Source organism: Sander vitreus, chromosome 14 (assembly GCF_031162955.1).
Source record: "Sander vitreus isolate 19-12246 chromosome 14, sanVit1, whole genome shotgun sequence".
Lineage (NCBI taxonomy): Eukaryota > Metazoa > Chordata > Actinopteri > Perciformes > Percidae > Sander > Sander vitreus.
This window is the reverse complement of record NC_135868.1, coordinates 30,266,766-30,291,665: the sequence shown is the minus strand read 5'-3', so window position 1 is coordinate 30,291,665 and position 24,900 is coordinate 30,266,766. Positions and strand designations below refer to the sequence as shown.

The following is a 24,900-nucleotide window of genomic DNA, read 5'->3' as shown; positions in this document are numbered from 1 at the left end:
TATATGGCCTAAACAGCCCCTCATAGGATTTCGTTTATCGACTTCTCACAGAACATTATCTGAATTTATTATCAGTTTTGATTTGGAGTTCCTCTAGGTGTCTCCCATGCTGCAGTACCACTGTCTGACTGAACTGTTACTGATGCGCCACCAGAGGTGCTGTTTTACCAAAACACAAAAATCACCAAATCCAATGGGGGGAAAATATAAAAATCATTTCTTTCTGCGTGTGTGGGCAGGAGCTCTTGAGCCTGTAAGCCATGGCCTTCTAGTTTTACTTGTAGTGGAGTATTTTCACAGTTTGGTATTTGTACTTTAACTCAAGTAAAGGAATACTCTTAATACTTCTTCCACCACTGTCCCAGTGAAACCCCTGTTTTACTCACTTACAATGATAGCACGTTTTGGTAGATTTTGTCTATTTTAAGCCACTTATTATTGCACTTAATTTTTCCAGCAAACACAACTCCACCTGCCCGATCCAGCTGCCCACTTCGATCTGAGTGCAGAACAGCTTTACTGAGCCTTTGAAAAAGGGATGAGAGACGAGTGAGAAGGAGGGAGGGTAGATGGGGTAGAGAGGGCGGGCGTGTGTGCATGTGTCTGTGTGTGTAGAGAGAGAGGGAGAGAAAGGAAGAGAGAGAGGAAGGCGCTGCATCAACCCGGCATTCAGCAGCAGCAGCAGCAGCAGCAGGCTGAGCTTAGGGATCTATTGTTCCCTGTTTTATTACTGCCAAACCTTGTTCTCGCTCATTAAGGATCCAAGAGAAAAACATCAACAGAGAGGACCGGGAGAAGAAGAGGAGACCTCAGCCCTGTTCGCCTGGGATTACTTCTTCTTGGACGCAGTGGTGTGGACAAAGCAGAAGCAGAAAAAACACTCACACTTCAGTCCAGCTCCCTACCTTGGACCAGGCTTGTTTTTTTTCCTCTTGACTGCATTGGGAACTATAGTAGTTGCCGTGCGGTGGTCATGGGGCTGGCCAGCAGAGCTGTGGGGATGCTGGGGGTCTCAAGAGGGGTACCGCTCCCCTTTCTCTGGAGGATAGCCCTGCTCTTTCTCTCCATCTGGGAGATGGATGCACAAACCGCAGTGGAAACTAAACCTCTGTACATCTGGCAGACAGGTACGTTCCACCCTGGGGTTTGGAGGGGGGGTGGGGGGTGGGCTGCTGTCTTGGTGTCCCATACACTACAACTCTTGCAGCAAATGTATTGTATTGTTCACTTTTTATGATTTCATCAAACCTTCCTGCAAATGAAGAGAACCTTCAATTAAAGTTTCTTCCCCGAGCCTCTTTTCTTGCAGGCATGCGTGTGGCAGAGGTTTATGCTTTGGAGCCATATTGTTACTGTTTAACGTTAGTGTGGCAACATATTTACTGCAGTCCCTGAGGTGAATGTCTCTTTGCCCCCAGACTGGGGGTTAGAGGAGTGGACTGTGCTGGCTGTCTTTCGCTGAGTTCTAGACTGAGGCAGCTGGGAATCCTTGGCTGCTCTGTGCTGCTATTGACTCATTTATCACAGTTTGACATGTGTGCACTTAATGAGAAATAGTGTGTGCACTGTAGCTGCATGTGGCTCTTTTCTGAGAGAAGGGAATACAAGCATGCTGCAAAGGATGCGGTGAAAACACTCCGTAGTACACCCAGCAGTATTTTAGTGCAGATGCAGGTGTTTGATTTGTGGAAAAGTAACCCAGAGGTAAATGTTGATGAGTTAAACCAGTGCTGTGAGTACAGTGTAGGCAGCTGTGCAGTACAATACAAGGCTTCCCGCTGCTGCTGTTTTGGGTGGTGCCTCTCACCGGTCGATTCACTGTGAGAGAGCAGCACATGGTCAGAAGGACACGTTGCTGATGCATGGTCCAGCAGGCAGAGTGAAGGAGTGGGAGAAGAATGGAGGAGGTGCACCCCAGCCCCCATTGGGACAGGGGTGCCCTTTGGATGCAGCTGGAGATCAATGTTCTTCTCCACTATTGTCTAATCTCTCTATGTTTGTCTGGATCAACGTACTGGTTTTACTGGGAACCTGCAAACCCCCCCCAACACCAGTAGGAGCTGATCGATGGGTATAGTCCTGACAATGCAGCTCAGCCTGTATGGGATCAATGCTGGTTTTGGGTGGAGTCTAAAATGTACTATCTATACTGGTTAACAATCTGTGCTTCTGATATCTAGAATGTGCAGGACGTAATTACCTTAGTTCTTTTGATATTGGAATAAATTAGAAATCAATGCATATATCCTTGGTATTTGTTATGAATTGTGTACCTATTTGGGCAAAGTTGTAATTACCAGAAAGAAGAAATGTAACTGTTGATAATGTATGTGCCATTATTATATATGTGTATTTAATATAGTAGTATGATAGTATCATATTTAATATACTGTCAGTGCCATAATTTGACTGATGAAATATCTCCGTGGGTGGGCACTAAAAATAGTATGTTAACAGTGTGTATTTTCTTTACACATGTTATATTTTTGTTTAATTGTCCAGCATTGGTAAAGTAAATTATTTTTCAGTTGAAGAAATTCAATTGCTGTTTATCTTATGTATTATATATTCTCATGTGGGAGCAAAGGTTAGGAGGGAAAGCGAGAGTATTCGGTGTCAAAATCTAAATTTATAATTCATTTTCGCATACAATAGCAGGCACCTCAAGCAAAGAAAAAAAAAATACAAATAGGTCATACTAACCCTAACCCTGTTGCACCTTAAATGATGATTTTTTTGTTTTCTTCTTCTGACATTATTGTTGTTTACCAGCTTCATTGCTCACACCCTGTGCAAAGGAATGGAAATCCTATGGTATTACGTGCAGTACCTCCGACCGTGTTAAGGTGGGGGAGGAGATTAAGGGTAGTGAAATCAGAGCAGATTGGCCAGACAAAGTTAACCTAGATACGGTATAGACATGTTTATGTGAGTGTCTCCTCTTGGCTTAAGTGTGTCGGCACTTGGCTCCCTGATGCTAGTGTGGCTTGCTGACAGGACCGTGGCACAGATGTTGAGATGATGGCAGTGAACCATGTTCAAATGTTTGTTGTTCTTGTCTTTGGTGTAACATTTCTGGTGAGATCCTACCATCCTCTTGGAGCTCCAATCCTTCCCCACGTGCTCAACACAACAATGTGTGAGGTTTCATTCTCCACCTCAGCACCTCTTGTCTGGGAGGGGAGGGGCAGGAGCAAAGAGGTTGTCTGTTGACGTCTTAGAAAAGGAGTATTTTTTGGGGGGAGATTAATACATATTTATGCTGTGATAATCTAGCTAAACCCACACCCATAGTACAGATGGGCGACTGAAATTAGCCCAGTGGCTTCAAATAGGTTACTCCAGTGAGTAATGCGGGGGTTGGTCTCTCAAGAGACTGCTGTTCCCAGCAATATGTGCCGAAGTGCTAAGGGAAAGAGTACAGTTTCACTTAATGCTCTATGAAAATATTAGTATTTAATCCATTTAAATATTCTCTGTAGACTACTACAATACTGTTTATTTAGTCCAAAAATGCTAAATAGAACAAACATATGAGTCATGTGTGTCATATTACTCCCCTAAACTACCTGCATATGTATGGCATTTTGTAGCAATGTGTAATCTGGCACTCTGTGTAATGTCTTTTGGCAGAAGAAGCCACAGAAGGTTGGGGGATTAGATTGCTGTTCCACTCCGAGGGGAGTTTGCAGGTTGTTATTTTTGGTTTCTTCTCACCGTCAGCTGGACTGGAGAATTGAGCATCTATGTGTGTGAAATTTTTCAGTTAATGGATAAATACAGTTTATTGCAAAGTCAATTTTGTGAGCCAACAAATAATTGTTCCCGCAGATATAAACCTTCATGGAAGTGAGCATTCTAACCTGCCAGCCTGCCAGCAGGTTAGCATCTACCTTGGACAGAAAAGGCCAATCGATAGTTTGTGATGGACATTTCCTGTCTGATATGGGTTTTCCACAGCAACATCCTCATTCAAAAATCAAGAATCCGAAAGTCCATTCTCAGTGTACGTGCATATGTACATTGCAGATATTTAAGGGGTGCACAGAGAAAGTTTCCCTCTTCAGCAGATGAATGTGAAAACATACTCTGCACATACATTATTTTGCACAGTGAAGCTCAAACATAACCAAACCATTTTTTTTTTACTAGAGAGGATCTGAAAAAAAATGCATTCGGTCAAGATAAGTTTTCAAAATGAAAAATAAATCCAAAAAACTAAACTATTAATTTAATTCTACTTCAAAATTCAGGTGTTTGCTCGGGTGCTAGGTATGGGAAGGGATTGCAGCAACTTGCTGCCACGCCATGTTACGCCCTGCTGTGCTCTACGACACCATGAACAATTACAACTATTACTTCTAGTCATTATCGTTATTGTGACTATTATTGCCATTGTTCATCATACCCCAACCGGCACCGTCAGACACTGCCTACCAAGAGCCAGTTTTCACTGCTGATAGACAGAGGGTGGATACTCAGTTTTGATCCTCAGCAAAAAATGATGAGAGGATGTTGAACTGAAAGTGCATTTACAAGCACCATCCTTCATGGCTCACACTGGTGGGTGGTTGTTCGCTTCTTGTCACATCATATCTTTGCACCCTGGAAGCCAACACTGCGGGGACCGCTGCTGGGTTGGGGTCCGGTCGTTAGTATAACTGTAGTCCATATCCACGATGTTCCACTTCCGGGATTGCTCCGTTGCTGCTGGAAATTCCACCGGATTTCACTCTTTTCAGCTGGATGTCCAGTACCTTCTGCTTCCTTTGTGTTGGCGTTCTAACCTCTGGTGGATTTGTGAGGACTATGGTTAACTGCTCCTCAGATCTCTGCAGGGTAAATCCAGACAGCTAGCTAGACTATCTGTCCAATTGGAGTTTTCTGTTGCACGACTAAAACTACTTTTTAACGTCCACATGTTCCACCAAAACAAGTTCCTTCCTGAGACTATTTAGCAGAGGCACAGTTGCTCTGTCCGACACTTAGCACTGCCCAAGATGATTGTGATTGGTTTAAAGAAATTCCAATAAATCAGAGCATGTTATTCTCTCATCCAGGAATGCAGACCCTCCTTCGCAGCGCTGTGGAGGAAGGTCTGGCAATGGGAGACTTGTATTACTGGTGCAGAGAACATGGCCAGTCCAAAATGTGATCAACATGTAAACATTTAAAGTAAAATGATCAACTAGTATCGATGAAAAAAAAAAGTTATAATTATAAGCGAATGAGGCGACATCACGTCAGGTGATCAGACAGGTTGTAAACAAATCCCAAAGTTAGAAAAACCTATTTGAAAGAAAAGTCAGACTGTAAAGTTATGACCCAAACTACTGTTGTAAACACTCATCACAGTTTACAGATCACCGTCATGCTTCACTATAACCTGCTGTACTTACTGTTATTGTGAGTGCATACAGCTTTCCTGTACAATCTTAACAACTTGTCTGATCATCTGACTTGTGTACTTCAGTAAACTTTTGCAATAACCAGGGTCAATGGCCAAACCTACAAAAGAAAGTCCAAAATTGTTATAAACTGAAATTATCCTTTAAATCCACTTTAAAAAGCTCACGGCATGAATATCCCAAGGCTGCATTAAATATTTTCTGTACAGATGCAACAAAGTAACATATCCGGCCTTTCTGATTTGGCTCTGTTGGCATGTGCCTGATGTAAAAGTCCTCAAGTTAAGTTCTTAAAACAAATGAAAACAATCTGCTACCCGTTTCCAATACAAATGGATTTGTTTAAAACATGTTCATGAGCCAACTGTGAGAGAACAGAGTTTGGGTAGAGTTATAGATTTGGACAAGACAAAACATTCAAAGCTGATTCTTGATAAACCTCCGAGTTCTGAGTGTCCTGTCTTTATCGTTGATGTGAAAAATAGAAAAAGGTAAGCGTCATATTAGTTCACCATTGTGGACCAATCCTCTCTCTCTGAACTGTACAGTATATAGTCAAGCTTTTGGATGAATGGCATTCAGATTTCACAAAACAAGTTGAGAAATTACAGTGGCCTGAAAAACAGGTTTTGGTGCTGTATACTTCCAGGGTGCACTTATTGATCTTTTTTACTGCAATGGCCTACCCTGCACCACCACCAGCGTACACTATGGGGCTTGACACTTCCCGGTACAGTGCAGGACAACAAAAGTGTCTGCCGAGCCGGACAAGCTGGAGCAACGACTGATGGTAATGAGTGGGGCAGTTCGCCTGTCAGCTTCAGAAAGACCTGATGAATGGAGGCTATTTAGGCCTGTTTAAACCACACACACACACACACACACACACGCAGAACAACACAGTGTCTCTGTATTGTCCTCACACTGTTCAGGCCCTCTGCTGCAGATGCTCATGTCCATGTGGTGCACAAAAGAAAGAAGGCTTCACCTCGAGTCACATGACCCACTCTTTGTTCTTCCTCCGATGTCCCCATAGAATCCCCCCCCAGACCACCACTACCCCCTCCCTCATGGTGACCTTTAACCTCAGAGCTGAGTGGGTCTCGTGAGGGTATCAACAGTGAAAAGGAGGCGGGGGTAGAGTGTAATACAGCATCTTCTCCAGATCAAGTGTCAAGTGTGCTTAATTCAGCCATTTACACCAGCAAATTTAATAAGCGGAGGTGGAAATCCACTGATTTATGTTTTTTAAAGAGGACATACCTACATATTGATACTAAAATATGTATGTGTGTAATATATGTTTTTATTAAAAATGCCAGTAATATGTATATTTAAAGCTGAACTGATCAATATTTTTATATGAACAATGGCTCCAATGACATGTGTAATTGGCAGGGGCCAACCTGAAAAGAATAACCACCAACTCTGCAGAGCCTTTAGCCTCTATTAGCTCAGTCTCGCATTGCCAGACCGTCCTCCACAGCACTGCAGAGGAAAGTCTGGCTAGTCCACACAGCATTCCTGGATGAGAGAGAAAAAAATCACAATTGTCATGGCTGCGCTAAGGGCCGGATGGAGCCACGGTGCCTCTGCTAAATAGTCTCAGGAAGGAACTTATTTTGGTGGAACATGTGTACGTTCAAAAGTAGTTTTAGTCGTTCAACAGAAACCTCAGATTGGACAGATAGTCTAGCTAGCTGTCTGGATTTACCCTGCAGAGATCTGAGGAGCAGTTAACCATAGTCCTCACAAATCCACCAGAGGTTAGAACGCCAACACAAAGGAAGAGGAAGGGGACGGACATCCGGCGGAATTAACGGCGGCAACGGAGCAATCCCAGAAGTGGAACGTCATGGAGCATTTTCCTAACTTTGATCAAAACCCATGAGTCTTGGCTGTATCAGCGACTAGCTTGCCACTTTAGATAATGGAATTTAGATAATGTTGAAACTTGCAAAAGAGATTGTGAGTTGTTGTAAAACGAATAGCCTTTCGATCTTCTCATTTCACCGAGACAGCAAACAAGTCTGTTCCCTAATTGATGGGACTTGATGTGTGTAGCAGCAGCATGTGTAGCTTCAGGGGGATGGAAATCTGTTTTCTTCTTTTGTGAGCTCTGCTGTCGAGCACCCTTTTCAATGAAAACATATGGATGTTCACAAGTGATTAAAAGGTATTTGTTGTTTTGAACAGACACTTGAGTGTCAGATTGGCCTGTGCAGATGGAGCTGGAGGAGTGCTATCAAGGCATAATGGAGGTGGGTGAAATTATTTTTGTTTTCCCTGGGATTCATCAAGCGCCAAATTGCAGCCATTATTCTGTGTGGGTTTGAAGAAGGTGCATCCAGCTGTTCAATTCTGCCTGGCAGGCCATCCCAGGTGGAGGAGGGGTGTGTTTGTGTGTACAAACACTCACACACACACACACACACACACACACACACACACACACACACACACACACCAACACGCCACTGAACTCAGTGCTGTGTTTTTTTTTGTCTTTCTCTCTGCTGTCTCTAATCATCCCTGTAATCCCCATTAACATTAACACACTCCTGCTTTTTCTTACTTAACAAGTGAAAAAATTATTTGTAATTCGGTAGTTTAGAATCTCAACACTCTTTATAAAAGCTGGTTGACAGGGCATTTGGTCTTGCACCTACCTCCTTGCTATTTTTAGGCTATTTCTTTTATTTCTCACTCACACAAATAGCTTAAGCAACACACACACACACACACACACACACACACACACACACACACACACACACACACACACACACGGATAGGTTTTGTGCTGAGTGTGTGCGTGTGTGTGGTGTGCCTCATTACTCCCAGTAAAAGGGTTGACAGTGGGGAGGAGTGTTGTCAGTAGCCCACCTGCAGGCAGTGGACGCGGGGCGGCTGAGTAATTACATGGGAGTGGGGTTTGTTCGATCCGGGTGCGACTCCACTGCATGGCATCCACCTTGTCCGTTAACTGACAAGAGGCCAGTGCTGACAAAATAACACTCAGATTTGACTGACAAATGGGTTTACAGATGTAAGGGGCGGACACTGGCCAAGTATTAACAAGATTACGTCTCAAGAGCAGCTTGCACCCATAGAGACCGCAGTGTTCATTACATCCACTATGCGACATATGAGGTAGGACCAACAACAGAGCTAAATCGTGGCTATTCTTGGAGCTTTTCCAGTTGTGGAGTTAAAACTGTAAAGTTTGTCATAAGGATGCACAATAGGTAATTAGAATAATCTTTTAACCTTTTATTCAACTAATATAATACAATATTGTTGTATACAATGCAATATAATAATAATAATAATAATACCACAATACTATAATATATTATTCATAATAGAATATTATAGTATTGTATTATTATATCATAGTATTATAGTGTATGTGTCTAAAGTGAATTAAGGATCATAAAAATAAAATATTTTAGACTACCAATATTGTACTGTCCAGCCTGCAGAAGTGGACTTATCATAGGTGTCTTGGTGTATGTATGGATGAACTGACTGGATGTTCTTCTCTTAACTGGAGTTTGGGGAACAAACATAGTCTTGTTTATTTCATTAATTCATTATTTTAATTATTAATACAATGACAAGCAACCAGGCAGATTTATTACAACATAACAGATACTGTATGTATAGAGAAACTCACAAAAGCTAGAATTCTAACTCATTTACTCGAAGGTTCATGTTTTGATACAGAGCGTATTGGATCTATCCCCAGTAACTGAATTTAATTCCAATAAGTAACCAGCATCATGTTCAATTCCTCACATGTATATCAAACCAAATTTCATGAAAATTGGTTGAGAATGAAGTGAGTAACTGTCCATTTTGTAGAGAAGCCAGCATCTCTCGATGCACTGTGTTTGTTTAGTAGTGGATCTTGAGCGCTCCAATATGGCAGACATGTCAAATTACAGACGCTGTATCTTATCTATGGTTTCCTACTACAACTTACTGTACAGTGTGACTTTAATGTAAATCTATGTTGTTTTGTTTTATAGGTCTATATGCGCATCAACTAACTGATTACAGCTTGACTCATCAGCATACAATAGGGCATTACGCAGTGCAGTGCGGCACATCAACGTATTCCACGCAAATCGAGGTATCAACAGAATCAATTAGGTCGATGCATCGTTCCAGCCCTAACGGCCCTAGGTGTACACTGTGGCTGATAAACCTGTCCAGAATTTGGAGCATCCAACATGTTGTAGCTATGCTGTCACTGCCTGTTCCTTTCAGCAATTATGGATATGTTTTTGGAGTGTGTAATTTTGCTGAGAACAAGGTTAAACTCTGGGTGAATAATGTCATCTATGGGTCCAGTTTTGCCATCAATTTCCTTGATTTTCAGTCAGTATAATCTCTTTAATTAGTCTTCCGAGTCATTTCAATCAGGAGAGACTCCGTTGCAGATATGCAAACATTTATTAATAAAATATAACCAAGTAAGTACAAACATAATTATTTGGAGATTAGACTCCATTGTAAAGGGGTATCTATACAAATCTAATGTTTAGGAAAACCAAACACATCCCCCAAAACTTGAAAAGAATTTAAGTGATTAAATGACAAGAATAAACATACCTTAAAGCCGCCACAAATCTGTATAGTGATCCAAAACATGAATGTGTTAAATAATCAGTAAATAATTAGAGTAATAAACACACTGAACCATACTAGGTCATAACTCACACCACAAAAGGCATATGAAACAATACGTTGTTGCAAAACAAAACCTCGGCAATTCAGGCCGGAACAAACACCAAAACTTCTGCAGATATAAAAACAAAAATACGTATCAGCAATTCAGGCCGAACACAAAACCTCGGCAATTCAGGCCGGAACAACCACAGACCTCTGCAGTTACAACAGCACCTGTAATTATAAGGCAAAACACATATCAGCAATTCAGGCTGAACATAACACAAAACATCAGGAATTCAGGCAGGAACCAACTAGAAGCTAAATAAAATCTAATTTGATCAAAACAGTAAAAACAATACATCAGTACCATTGAGAACACCACCCATCCATATACCACCACCAGTTATATGCAATCTTACCACAATCAAGGTTTAAGAGATCTCTGGTTATTGATGATGTCTTCTACATCAGGGCGAATATATGATGAGTACGCAGAGGAAGCCCACCGTCCAAGTTGTTGTAGAGAAGTACTGAGACCCCTTGACTAGCAGCAGTAGTACAGCCCCTATTCTAAATGAATGACTCGTATAACGCTATGGTGAAATGTTAGCTTTGATAAGGACTAGTTTCAAATGCTGGTTAAACCAACATTTCGACATGGGGAAATCTCCAGGAATAACAAATAATAGTGACAGGGTACTACTCTGAGACCTGTAAGATAGATACTTAATCATAGCTTAAATGGGCAAAACTGTGTGTCAGTGCGGGCAACAATGATTGAACCAGCGCCTCCACGTTAAGAAGGCCGAACACGAAACAAAACCTCGGCAATTCAGGCCGGAACAAACACAGAATCTCTGCAGACTTTTACTTTTAATACTTAAAGTACATTTAAAATCAGGTACTGTTACTATTACTAAAGAAGGGTTTTCATTGTACTTTTACTAAAATAAATGTCTGGTTATTTGTACTGAAATTCATTACTTCCTCCACCACTGTTCAGAGATCAATACACCACCACCAGTTATATGCACGCTTACCAGGATTATGCCTAAAAGATCTCTTGGTTGCGATGACATCATGAATGTAAGAGGAGTAAACAGAGGAAGACCATATGCAGTTGCTGAACCGAAATTTAGCCGGGAAAACCTCAAGTATGAGCCTAGGCAATGAGTAGTTAATCTTAGATTAAAAGCAATGAAAAGAAGCAGTGTCTCTGCGACTTAGAAGGTTAGTGTTGTAAGGAGTACTTGAATGAGGTCAAATGTCATGAGTTCGCTGCGTACAAGGTCAGTGATAACGTCACTTAATGAACTGCATAAATGAAGAGTTACAATAGAGTATTTGCCCATGCTGCGAGAAAAAACAGGTAAACATGCTGCAAAGAAGAAGCAATTTGAACTTTGCAGAATATGAAGTCTAGCTGGCTGTGCTGCAAAGACATCGTGTAAAACATGCTCATAACGAGACACGAGACATGAGATCTATAGGGTGTAGCAAATATGAGAATCCCATTGCAAAGATGAATTCTGTTTACACATATTGCAGAGATGAACTGTACAACTTGCTGCTAAAATTCGAAGAAACACAACAATGTATAAATGCTCCATAGCTTGTATCTCACGGTGTGCTCCATACAGATGTTTTATTGTAAAAAGGCTACCGTTACTTGGTAAGATAAATATTAATGTTAACTAGCATTCTAGTTAGCAACAATTACCCCTTGCCTACATTATTCCTAGCATATAACTCAATCTCCGTCTCTGCAAGATTGAAACGATTGAGTTTACTCATGCACAGCCACCAGAAGACTACAACTTCAGACAGGCTGCTCATACCACAATTACGTAGGCAAGCTCAGTTTGCAGCTGTGCAGTAGCGATCAGCCCTAACATACTTGAATTTTAGAATGTAGCTGAAATGATAGAGCACGCTAAAAAAAATGTCGGAAAAGATAAAAAGCAGCTTGCCTAGTGAGCCCATAGAGAAAAGACGATCCTGTCTAAGTGCACAATTAACCTTAATGCATGTATAGAAATAAAACGACGTCCCCGGCTGTCTATCATAGAATTTACGGTAAACAGGCCCCAGAGACGCAGAGGAATCTGCGGCAGAAGCCAGAGTTTAGACAGAGCCGGAACTCCAGACCACAGCAACCTGATCCACATTACTGTTGGCAGCAAACATGAATGAACAAAATATGCCTGATGAGATAACTTAACTCGAAGGGTTGGATGATGCAGCTGAGTTGAACATGCCGGTTCCTCTGCCGTAATGAACCCGACCGAAGTACGTACAACGCTGGCGGCTGAGAGTCGCGGCTGGAGACCAGCTGTGCAGTTCAGAGCGGCCGTGCAGTGATTCAGGAGCTACGAACGAGGCAAAATCCCCGGGACTGCAGTCGTGTGAAAGTACTTCTGGAGTGATTTTTGCCTCCCAGGCTGCTACTGTTTGCACCCGCGTGCATGCGCCAGGGCTACGGAAAACTGCTTGCAGAACAAGTGCGAGAGAGAAAATCCTCTAAGATACACATCATTTGCTACCACGCGAGACACGGGCCGGAAAAGGTGAAGTGAAATGCTCTTAGCCTGAAATGACACACGCCGAACCAGACGCAACACAGAAAAACACTAATGCCATAAGCCAACAACTACTAGTCGCACTCGCACTCTCGTCTGAAAATACAACTGACAGAAGCAGGAGAGAGAACAGATTTAAAACATGGTAGTATGCTGTGATTGGTTAGAACATAAGTGCCCAATTCTAATTGGTATACAGAACCGTAACACCCACTGCCCAGCTGATCAGTTAAACAGAAGAGAGACAACGTAATAGAAGTCTCCCTGACAGAATTTACGCTGAGCTACATTAGTCTCTAAACCTATCCAAGTCTATCATGTATCACCAATCAAAATCAGTATCACAGTGTATTCCCCATATAATGCCTGCTTACTAACAAACAGACCTACATATGAAAAGACAGAGATAAGAATGGAGGCATGTGGAGAAAGTGGTGATGGCAGAGAGGAAGCTCTGTTGAATGCCAAGCAACTGTTTGAGTGGGTGCTGCCAGTGGTCCAGAACAATACCAGTCCAACTAACCACAGTGATTAGTGATGTCTTTCTGCTCTCAGATAAACCCTTGATTCCCTTTAGCTAACTCATGCTCCCTGTGAGGCTTCACTAGCCCTGGAAGACGAGCTGGAGGATTGGCCTAAGCAGCATAAAGAGCTTTTCATCAACCTGCTTCTTCCTCTCCATGCCATCCTCTATTAGCACTCACCTCCAGCTAATCCTCGCCTGACATCTAAAAACTCTGCCACTTCGCTCAGAATCAGAGTCCAGTTTATTGCTAAGTAGGTTTTCACATAAAAGGAATTTACTTTGGTGTTATGGTGCATACACAAGAAATATAAATATAGAATAGAAGAAAAAAAAATACAATTTTAAAATAAAATCACTAGGCAGGAATGTGCAAGAATATATTCTAGGGGATTCAATGTTATTTTATTTATAGTGTTGAATCATAGTTGTCTCAGGACACTTTATTGATAGAGTAGGTCTAGACCACACTATAATTGACTGAGACCCAACAATTGCATTTCGTTTTAACAGGCAGAAACCTCAGACAGAACCTGGCTTGAGAAAGTGACAACACAAAGATTTATAATTTATGTGTATGTGGCTCTTGATCATCACTTATGACCCACTAAACATGTGTGGTGGTATCTGTATAGAGTCCCTCTGCCTGTATTTTCTTTTTTCTTCTTATTTTGTTTTGTGCGGGACGTTTATGGGTGTCAGCAAAGAGCCTTTGGTCCCCATGTTGGTGTGTAACTTTCAGCCAATAACAGCGTTCTCATTCCCAACCGCTGCTTTGCCCCTCAACATCCCATACCGACGCAATTGTCTAACTGACACAGACCCACAGTCAGTATGAAGCTCTGCATTCACTCATAATCCACAATGCTGCACCTTCCTGCAGAGGTGTCAATCACAGAACAATCAGAAAGTAGCCTTTTATTCCTCTGATTCACTGCTTTGTTCGGCACTCCCCCTCCTCACTCACTCTCTAGCTCCCTCGACCACTGGTGCTCTCTCTTATCTCTCTACTTGAAAGTAAATTGGAAATTAAACACTATAACATGTAAGATTCACCAAAGGTAAAATGCACAAATTACACATACATTGCACACATGCACTACTCGTATGGATTTACTGAGAATACAACCGGATAAATGAGACTTGGATTATACTGCACAAGTTGTGTTAGATATTGTAAATGGAGGCTTTCATATAGTATTGCTGTTGTTAAACACAGAACCCTATTACTTCAATGCATCAAGACCTCTCCGTTTCTTGATTCTCCATTCACCATACAGGCATCACTGATGGTGGATAGTACTATTTTAGTTCTATGTGATGAGTTATAAATAGCCAAAGAGCTGACACAAGCAGTGATTCACCTCTGGCAGTCAAAATTGTGCAGCTAGACAAATAAGATGAAGCACAAACACATACACGCATAGTAAAAGAGTGAGAGAAATAAAACAAACTTATAATCATTTTTAATAATTTTGATGCCCACAGTAATTTACAAGATATCCTGTTTTCAATGAGGAGGAAATCTAAAATGTATTTATTCAGTACATATCAAGACTTCCTGGTTTGCAGCAGGGCTGATGGGTGGCCATGTTAGTTTTCAAATATTTTAAAAACTACTGATCTGATTGCAATTACATTTTGTACATGCATGGTCTTAATGACATTTATCAAGCTCATTCATACTCCCCAGAGGATGATTCCTAGGGATTTTGCTGAACCCCTGACCTTGAGCATAGCACTACCTTTGGATGGGCATTTCACCTTAATAAATACTTTAGTCATAGAAACATGGTCATGGACTGCATTTCCATAAAAGTTGGAATAGACATGCATGGTCGCCAGAGGATTTTTCATAGTGATCTTTTATAAGCCTATCCTAGAACATAGCACCATTAGGTGAAAGTTTGAATGCCTGGATTTTCTTGAAATGTATTGTGGATGTTCACAGTGTCCAAAGGATGACTCCCTATTGTTTTTAGTGATCTAACCATTACGATAGGAGCAAATTCTTCTTGTACACAAGTAAATACATATAGAATGAACCATTTTCTAGCTCGGTCACTTCCTGAGTTTTCCTCATTCTCCACCATCAGGACAAGGTCAACTTTGTACGCATGACTTTTAATATTATGATTGTCAGATTGCTATTTGATTTACTGAGCATGTTCATATTCCCAAGAGAATGAACCCTTCTAATTATTTGACCCCATGACTTTTCCTCCAGTGGAACCATCAGTGAAAACTGTAAGTATTGTACATTATCCAAGAAGAGCAAACCTCTCAGTACAGACTACTGTATATTATTGTTATTATTATATATTACTCATACTGTCCAACACTTTGGTGTTGTGCTGTGTCATGAATACTGTATTGCAACCTTTAGAGGGTTTAGACTTTCTTGTTTAAAATTGAATTAAATGAAATCAAATCTAGTTGAGAATGAGATATAGAGAGATGGAAAATTATGAGATGTGAAATATTTCCCCTCTATACCAGCAAGCACCAAATAAAAGCCCGTAAATAGCAGCACTTTTTAACTTCACTGTATTATTAATCAGGTCTTGAAGACAGCGGCTCCCTGGAAGACACAGTTACACCAGTCGTCCTCAGCCTAATGAGGCCCTGAGGAGGACACTGAAGTCAAACACAGCCAGAGCCCAGCAAGGGAGCTTTTTTTATTCACGGTCCAAAAAGACACACTAACTCTTTAATAAATGACCATCCAGTAGTAAAACTGAAAGGAAGAGACACACACTCTCTTCTGATTGAGAGGTTAAGTTCAAGTCCAAAGTCATCATATAAAGTATGTGCTGGCACTGTGTCACAGCAGTGCCACTCCATATCTTTCTTTGCTTAAAGTAGCAAATGGATAGAGCCAATGTTGTTGTGGCGCTGCAATAAGCTAAATGCTAAAGAAGGAAAGTTGCAGATTTTCAACCCTTCTGAAGAGTGTCATCCAGCGGGAGTTTTACCGGCTGATAAACGCGGACCTCCGGGTTTACCTGCCTTTCACCTACATGTACGGCAGAACAGAAAATCTGCAAACTTTCCCTTAAGTTACCAGCTAACCCAAGTGTTAGCTAGCTAGCTTGATTAATTTGTTCTAGGAATCTAGTTGTAGTCAAGTTGTTGCAATGTGTGACCCTGCAAGATCCCCAGTCTTTAGATATTATGTAAGTCTTTAATGTTAGATGTGAGATGATTGTCTTTAGATGTGAGATGGTGTCAGACTGCAGTCTGTTCAGAGTCTCTTCAGAGTCTTCTAGTGTATGGTAAGTGTGACTGTCATGTTAATGCTAATATGTTTAACAGCATATACACATTACTCCTGCTTTCAGTCCAAATGTAAATATTTAAGCTAACGGTGTGCATTTAACTAGTCATGCTTATTGGTGTGGCCTGATGAAGAAAGATGGAAAAGTAGAAACCAAATTATGCACACGAAAAATAAGACAAACTGCTTATTTTACATGTGGACATGACTGTTCTGTGTTTCAACCACAGGTGGTCTTCCTCAGGTCAAAGTGAACACACCTGTATTTAATGTTGAAACATCACAGCATTATCTCCTAATGAGCCTAAATGAGTCATCTGATACGAGACATTTTCTAGTTTAATAGAGTATAATATTAATGTTATTAATAATATTTTGTCATAAATAAATACAGGTGTATGTTCACTTATTTAACTTTACCTGAAGATCATCTGTGGTTGAAATAATTCCAGTCATCAAATCAAATCAAAGACTTGGGGGGAAAAGACAATAGTGTGCCAGTGTTTTTTCAAATTAGTCACTGCCAAATATTTTTCATGATGAATACTTTAACTTCTATACATGAGTAGTTGTTATTGCATCTGAGTACAGTTTTTGGCTATTCTACCCACCTCTGCATGAGAGGATGTCAATTCCTGAAAAAGGGAACTCAATAGATTAATTATGAGTGGATGAGATTAATAAGAATCTTAGTAGAGCCAGAGCCACATTTATGTGTGTTGTTAAAATGAATGACATTTTAAAACGTATCACTGATTGCAAATCTTTTCATTTAGTCAATGAAAACAGTTTGAAATGTTTGAACCTTTCTCTGCACGATGGACTGGACAACAGCTTTTTTCATTCTTCTCAGCTTGTGTAAATACTGGAAAAAGTACTTCTTTTCATTAGTTTTTATTTATTATATCATTACACACATACAATTTCTTCAGAAAATGTTGCCCTTTCTAGTTTGATTATCCTGATCCTGACTGAGGGGCTGGGTTCTGTGTAGCAGAAGATGATGGCGTTGGCTGAGACAGAGCTTATTTTACAGTTCTGTGTCTGGCAAGTCCCATAGGAGTCAGTGTATGAGCCTTTTTTGATTTATATTCAGTTCTGTCTTTTCTGCATTTTAGATAAATAGTGGAAAGATTATTTGCTTTTGAACCATTTACAGTTTTGGCCTTTGGAGTGCTACAGAGTGGAGGCGGATTAAATGTGAAATTAAAATTCCAGCCACTAACAGAAATGTAAGATTTGAACATGTAAGATCCACATCTGCATCAGATGGTGTAGCTTAAAGGTTTTAAGGCAACCCGGCTGTCAGGAATGGATTAGCTGCACTTTACTCCTCCATGTTGCTCTGGCAGTTGAATCCTAATGCTTAAATTGCATTAAACTATCCTGACAACAGTATAATCAAAGAATTGGCTTACACTTGTTTCCTAAAAAAACCTCAACAGTCCCAAGGTGCATTGGGGTAAAAAACTAAAAACAATCAGCTTCAAATTCTACTGCCATGCTTCTAAGGTTAGGCTGAAGTTAAAAGTTGAGCTTTGTACAGTAATAGATTTCTAGACCTAAACAGCTTGGATTCTGATTTTAGATCAATTCAACTATGGCACAGTGCTTTTTTCAAATTTGTTAGAACTTTAACTTCATGGCTGGCATTCCCCATAGCAATGATTACTGAAGCTCATGGGTAATCAGTTGACATACCAAAATGCTGAAACTTGTTTTCTCAGAAACAAAAGTTAAATATGCAAAACTACTAGCTGTAACATAACCCACAGAATTTCTATCATGAAATTATTTATCAGAGGTGGTAAGTCACCCACACAATTCATATTGTGATCAATTTAATAAGCAGATAAATGCATAAACAGCAGCCATACTCATTAAAGTGATGGTTCGGAGTAATTTCACCCTAGGCTGCTTTGCACCTTGACCTCGAGTCAAACAACCCTCCATAAGCTTTTTTCCCTTGTTATAATGTTGGTCGAGTGAGCGTTATCAGCTGGTTAGCTTAGTGCAGGAGCTAATGGATCCACATTTGTAGCTCGTAAATTACCCCACTAATAATGCCCGGAATGAGACCAAACTTCTACAGTAGTACAAATAGTTTCTTTACTTTATTAGGTATTAGAAAGTTTGTCACTACACCAGAAGTATATTTAAATAACACATGCCTGATGGATACTCCTCTCGGCTGCTACCGCGCTATCACGTGAGATCTCCCGAGATCATGCACTGAGCACAACATCTATTGCCGGAAGAGACTACTGGTAAAGAAGAATCAAGGAGCGAGTAAACAGCAGAAGCAGCAACTGCAGCGTGAGGCGACAGGACACGATGCCACACAGTTGTATATATCCCGGCTGCAGTTTAAAAGCAATAGATGTTGTGCTCTGTGCGTGATCTTGCGGTAGCAGCTGAGAGGCATATCCATCAGGCAAGTGTTATTTAAATATACTTCTGGTGTAGTTACAAACTTTCTAATGCCTCGTTTTATAAGTACAGAAACTATTTGTACTACTGTAGAAGTTTGGTATCATTCCGGGCATTATTAGTGGGGCAATTTACGAGATACAAACGTGGCTCCATTAGCGCCTGCACTAAGCTAACCAGCTGATAACGCTCACTCGACCAACATTATAACAAGGGGAAAAAGCTTATGGAGGGGTTGTTTGGCTCGAGGTCAAGGTGCAAAGCAGCTTAGGGTGAAATTACTCCGAACCATCACTTTAAGTACATAACATTTGCTGTGTGAACTGAATTGGTGCATCTGCTCCTTTTCCTCACAGTTAATGTATTTGGTAAAAGTGTATGAATTCTTGTTTAGTGGAGGTTGTCTTTATTTCAGGGGAGGTGGCTAACCTCTACTGTCGACTATCGACACTACTATCACTGTGGGAAACCCTGCCATAGCATTGTTACATTGTCCTGAAGACCTCTGTGTTTCTTTGTTGAGGAACATCAATGTTTCCTAAAACTAAGCCAAAACCAGTCCTAATTCCAAAACGCATTCTCATGAACGGGTATGTATGATATTGTACGTAAATGTACAGTATGCACACCAAAACGTATGATATCCTACAAAATTAGGAGACTGCCTGCTGGTCATGTGACGCCGGGTGGTGCATGACGCCGGCTGCTCCGTGACGCCGGCTGGCTCAGGCTCCATGACGCTGAGCGGCAGTTGATAGTTGTTTAAGCCGCTACAGAGCTTCGTGACGCCGGCTACAGACCTCCATTGTATCAACGGTAGTTGGTGGTTCGGTTACCTGAGAATAGGTGACTTTGAGCCGGGTACAAAGCACTGCAATCTGCCGGTCATTTCGGTGGACATTATGGTTAAATTTAGTCCACAAAATATGAGCGTTTTGTCACGACTAGTTAAGATTAGGAAAAATATCGTGGTTTGGATTAAAACACTCCTAAGGAACACACATTTCCTGGGTGAACGCCCACCCATCCCCTGACCTCCTCCCTACACGGCCAGCCGTGTTCTTATACAGCGGCCGTCAATGTTGTGAATACAGCAAAAAAAAAAAAAAACGTGGAATGCTTACGAATTAAAGTGCTTAACTTTTCGTATGTTTTTGAACGAATGGTTCATGAGAACAGGCTGCTCCAAACAGTTGAATGTTTTTTTTTTTTTTTTTTTATTCTTTTCAGCTACAGCTATACACATTTAGTATGAAACTAGCAAAGAATTTGCAAACACAAGTTCCTGTCTAATACTAAATAATAATAAACTACTAAACACTCCTGGGTGAATTGTGTACAGAATGCACGAGGCATGTGTGAATGTATGCAGTGAGAAAAATAAGCTATAACAACTTCATCTATAAAGGAGCATTCACAGGAACAATATGTGCAGAATGAAAAAGTAACCAAGTGTCGATAAGAGTGTGAATTTTTTTAATTATATTTCTCAGTCTCATGTTAGAAATGAGATGAAAGCAACTATCAGGCAGGCATCTCTCTTCCTCAGGCATACATGCTCATTTGCTTTTATCACCTAAACTCAAAATTCAGTGTATAATGAGGATATATATGCCCCTTAAATTATAGGAAAAAAACAGCAAGTGTCTTGAGCTGGGAACAGCCCTTAAAGTTGCATAAACAGATTTGTTTGGCCACTTGGACGCAGCAGAACAAACACAACATGGACAGATTATTACTTAATAAAGTTCATATGGCAAACAGGGAATTGTGTTTGTGTCCACCTGATGAATGTAAGTCCAATATGGACACTCTTTTAGCTCTGTTTTGGTCTCGATCAATCAAAATCACAAACTTGGGAAAAAAAACCATCCATGCTGTTTTGAGTGAGATACAGGTTTCTGAATGTGTCCTGTCTTCAGTCTCCGGGTCAGCTGGTCAACATCTGCACGGCTTTCTGAGTCACTAGCCGAGACGAGGGGCCTAGGGGGCTAACCGTTGAGAACGAGATGGCATGCTAGCGCTAGCATGCTAGTTCGTTCTCAATGGCAAAACACTGCTACAACACACACAAATTCACCCTAACCTACAAAATAAATTGTATAGAACTACTTCCATGTCCCTGTTCTGCAGGTATTCCATGCAAAGTTGGAAGTGTGCTCTCGTTTAGAAGAAATCTCCCGGCTAATCCTGCCTTGTACAGGCCGAAATTGGAGAAAAGCTAGCTAGCAATTGTGAGCTTACCTAGCTACTGCGCATGTGAGACTGCCAACAAAGATCTTACAGAAGTTGAGAGGTCTCACTCTGTAGCTAAAACAGAGAGCTCAACACACAGGGTGAAAAGAGGAGCTGCAGTACAACAAAAATATGGTGTTTTTTGAAAATTAAACCATGTAAACCTGTTCTGATACAATCTCAAATTACAATTATGAACCTGAAAATGAGCATAATATGGCCACTTTAAGCTGCCAAATGATCCACTGTGTTCTCCAGGTAGTCACTAACTTGTCTTTCTGCCTGGTGCTGGACAGGTAGGGTACAGTAGGTTTATCAGAGCTTTCTTTTACTGAAAACAGCTGCCTGCTGCTGCTGGAAACAAGGTTAAAGAGTGGTGGAACTGAAAAGTCTGGTTAATTATATTATCAACTTCTCATCTTCCACAACATCAATCACATTTAATAGCCTTCTCAACATTACTAGCACGCCAACTTATTCTACTTAGCTGGAAATCACCAACCCCTCCATCACACTCGTGCTGGGTTCGCGAGGTAATGTCAGTCCTCATTGAAATCATTTTTATAAACTAATGACAAACAAACAAATTTGATACAAACACTCAAACACCCTCCTTATCTCTACCCCTACCTTCTTTCCCATTATATTTTGCTCTTCCTTCTTTCTAGCTGACTGTATTACTTAATTGTTGCTTTTTTTTTATCCTGTTGCCATTATTAGTAGAAATATTTCATTTGCAAAGCATGTATGATTCGTCTAACATCATAGTCAAAAAGGCACATACACTACAGAACTAATTTGCCATGTCAGGAGATTCACATTTAGGGAGCGCTTGGATATAAGGTTTTTAAATGTGCGATGTATGAGAGTTATATGGCAAAATGCATTTTGTTTGCTATAGCACCACCTAGTGGCAGTAGTTTTTTGTGTCTGAGGTCCTTGCAGGGTTCCGGACCAGTCCTGGAAATTGCACCGCCCCGACTGCACGGCTTAGGCAAAGAGGTTATAATAATAAGAGACGACACTCCATTGGGTCGCCCATACAACATCTGCGCCCAGTCGCCGAGCCGAGTCGCAGCCATTTTGGACTGAAGTGTTTGCATTAATGACAGCGATACGTAAAATATGCCATTCCTACTCACGAGAAGGGATTAATCTGCTTAAAACTGCTAGAAAACAACAACCATGGCAGTCATTTAATCCTAACGCCTTCCCTTGCCTTATTTCCTGTTTGTAGGCATAATAGGCTTAACGAAAAACTGAAATTGAAACTATAGACTGAACTTGTCAAACTGGCTAACATTAGGCAACATTACTAACATGCTAGCTAATGCAACACTTTTTCTATATAAACTAGGATTTAGCATAGACCTCTATTACAGTCTAGCTTCTTAATATAAAAAATGACATCTAAACATTGTCCATCAACTTGAATTTGTGTTGTCCATCAACCAAAACATTGCTGATGTAACAATAAATAACGTAAAGAGTCCGCCTCCCCTCATCCCACCAGAGTCCTGTGCTCTGTCAGTGTGGAACACAGTCCGCCCGTCAAGTGCAGCCGCCCGATCCCGGAGCCAGGTATCTGCCCAGTGGGCATCGCTGACCACACAACAGTCTCCGATCTCCTGTAGCTGGGCCTGGCTTACACTGCCTTTGGTGGCGCTTGGTTGGCTGCATGGTCGAAACATGCCATGGGTAGTGATATTCGCATTGTCTGCTAAACTTAATCAAGTCCCCGCGCTTCCTTCTCCGATTTTTACTTTTCTAGTCTTAACGACTACTCAAAATGCTTTAACATAGTACAGGAACCATTCACCATTCACACACATTCACACACTGTGGCCGAGGCTGCCGTACAAGGTTCCACGTGCTCATCAGATAAACACTCACACACATTTACACTCCTTTACTATTTTAAAGTAGTAGTAGGCTCAGATTAATATTGAAAGTGTCTGACAACATTATGGAAAGTTTTTCTAAGGAGGTCAACCTTTCTGTTAAAGAGTAAGATCCTTTTTCCTCAAATCCTCAAATTGCAGTCTGAGCCCCTGCTGAGAACAACACTATATTTCCTCAATAGTGGGTGACATCAAACCTATTCAGCTGCTAATGATGTCCATTCTTTACCTTTAGTGCCACTGCAGTTGTTCACATCACTGCTCCTTTAGATCACATGGAATGAGATCTAAGTGGAATAAAGACCAACTTTGCAGATAAGGTTTCATTCATGTCATTTTTCATCTGCGGGTGTCTACAGGGCCTGGACTTACTGTCAGTGAGTTACAGGCACCGGTTGATTCATCATACTCATGGCAGTCACTGAGCCGTACTCCCCGAGGGAATGCTCCTTCAAATCCTCCTCCTCCTTCCCTCAATGCACCATTACCCAAAACCCACCAGCTGCCCTCTGCCATCTCTGGCTTAGGTTCATGCAGTACGACTCACCAGTTGATGGCTCTGTTACCTCATAACTGTGTAGACAGCTAATACAAAAACATAAGGAACTGTTTGGTTTGCTGATTTTCTGTTTTCTATTGTTCAATATGCAACAGATTTCTAATGTTTCTATTACTGGCCTCAGTAAACAGGCGAAGGAAGATGGAAAAAGGTAATTGTTGACCTTGGAAATACAGTAGTATTTTGACAAAGATACTCAATTCAAGGTCCACTTACTAGCTTTTTATAGAGCTTTCAACTGCATCTCAAGGTCTTCATCAGCAGTTTGAGTTACATGCCTTGGAGTTAAATGTCTTGATACTGTTCATATATACATCCATCCTTTATCCAGCATTTTCCTATTTAGTCATGGGGACTGCAGCCCATATAAGGGTACATTGGAAGGAAGGGTTAATCCTCTCAGATGCACCAATCTCAAAGGTGGTGACAGTCTATTAATTTATTTCAATAAATGTCATGGCAATGTGCTGGACAAGTGAAAATGTTGGCCCGATGATAACTTTTCAACAACATTTATTATTTAAGAGCAGATTCGATGGCAATCTGGCCAGTAGAATTTCAGATATTTAGCAATCCATTTGCTCATCAGTAATGACCTACAAGGCTACTGCTACAACATGCAGTATGCTATGCTTCAAGGTGTATTATGGTAATGGTTTGTCCATTGAAAAGGCTGAAAGCATGAATGTGCTCAGCAAATTTCATGGCGTACATTTCTTGAATACATCCCAATATTCTGGGAAGATTTTGAAACCTGCTCCCATTCAGCCACAAGAACAGTGGTAGGACACAGACCGTGTCGTAGGACACTGATATTGGGCAGCATGATCTGGCTCGGTGTTTCAATGACTCTCAAAGGTAGCAGGATTTTAGACACCCAGCTATTTTGTTTCTTCCTCCTGTTTAATTTTCCGAGAGATTGTAGATGACTTTAGTGTATTCAACAGCAAAATGAACTTCTAAAGAAAAGGACATGTTGTCATAGTCATTATTTTCACTTTCTGTTTAGCTTTCGTCATATTTTAACATAAGATAAGATAAGATTTTATTAATCCCACACTGGGGAAATTCCCTTATTACAGCAGCTCAAAAGAAAAATTCACACACATCAGAATAACACAAATACACATTAAATAGACATAGGAAAAATATAACAGTTTTCGTTAGTGAAATTAACACTGCTTAGTAAATAACATTTAACAAACATTTAGATTAAAATGTTTTTGCTTTTAGCAAACACACACTCCTGCCCCCTTCAACATCATTATTCATATTTTGGAAAAAGGAGAAAGATGAAGCTTGAGTCCC

The 24,900-nt window shown here is 40.8% G+C and overlaps 1 protein-coding gene across 1 annotated transcript in view; it reads left to right on the top strand.

The window, feature by feature from the left end:
• Positions 1–973: 973 nt before the first annotated feature.
• The window catches only part of thsd7aa (thrombospondin, type I, domain containing 7Aa), a 192,683-nt gene continuing 168,756 nt past the window's right edge, over positions 974–24,900 (top strand). The window contains exon 1 of the mRNA XM_078267643.1: positions 974–1,127. Coding sequence (XP_078123769.1) covers positions 974–1,127 — 154 coding nt within the window. The remainder of the gene's footprint in view (positions 1,128–24,900) is intronic.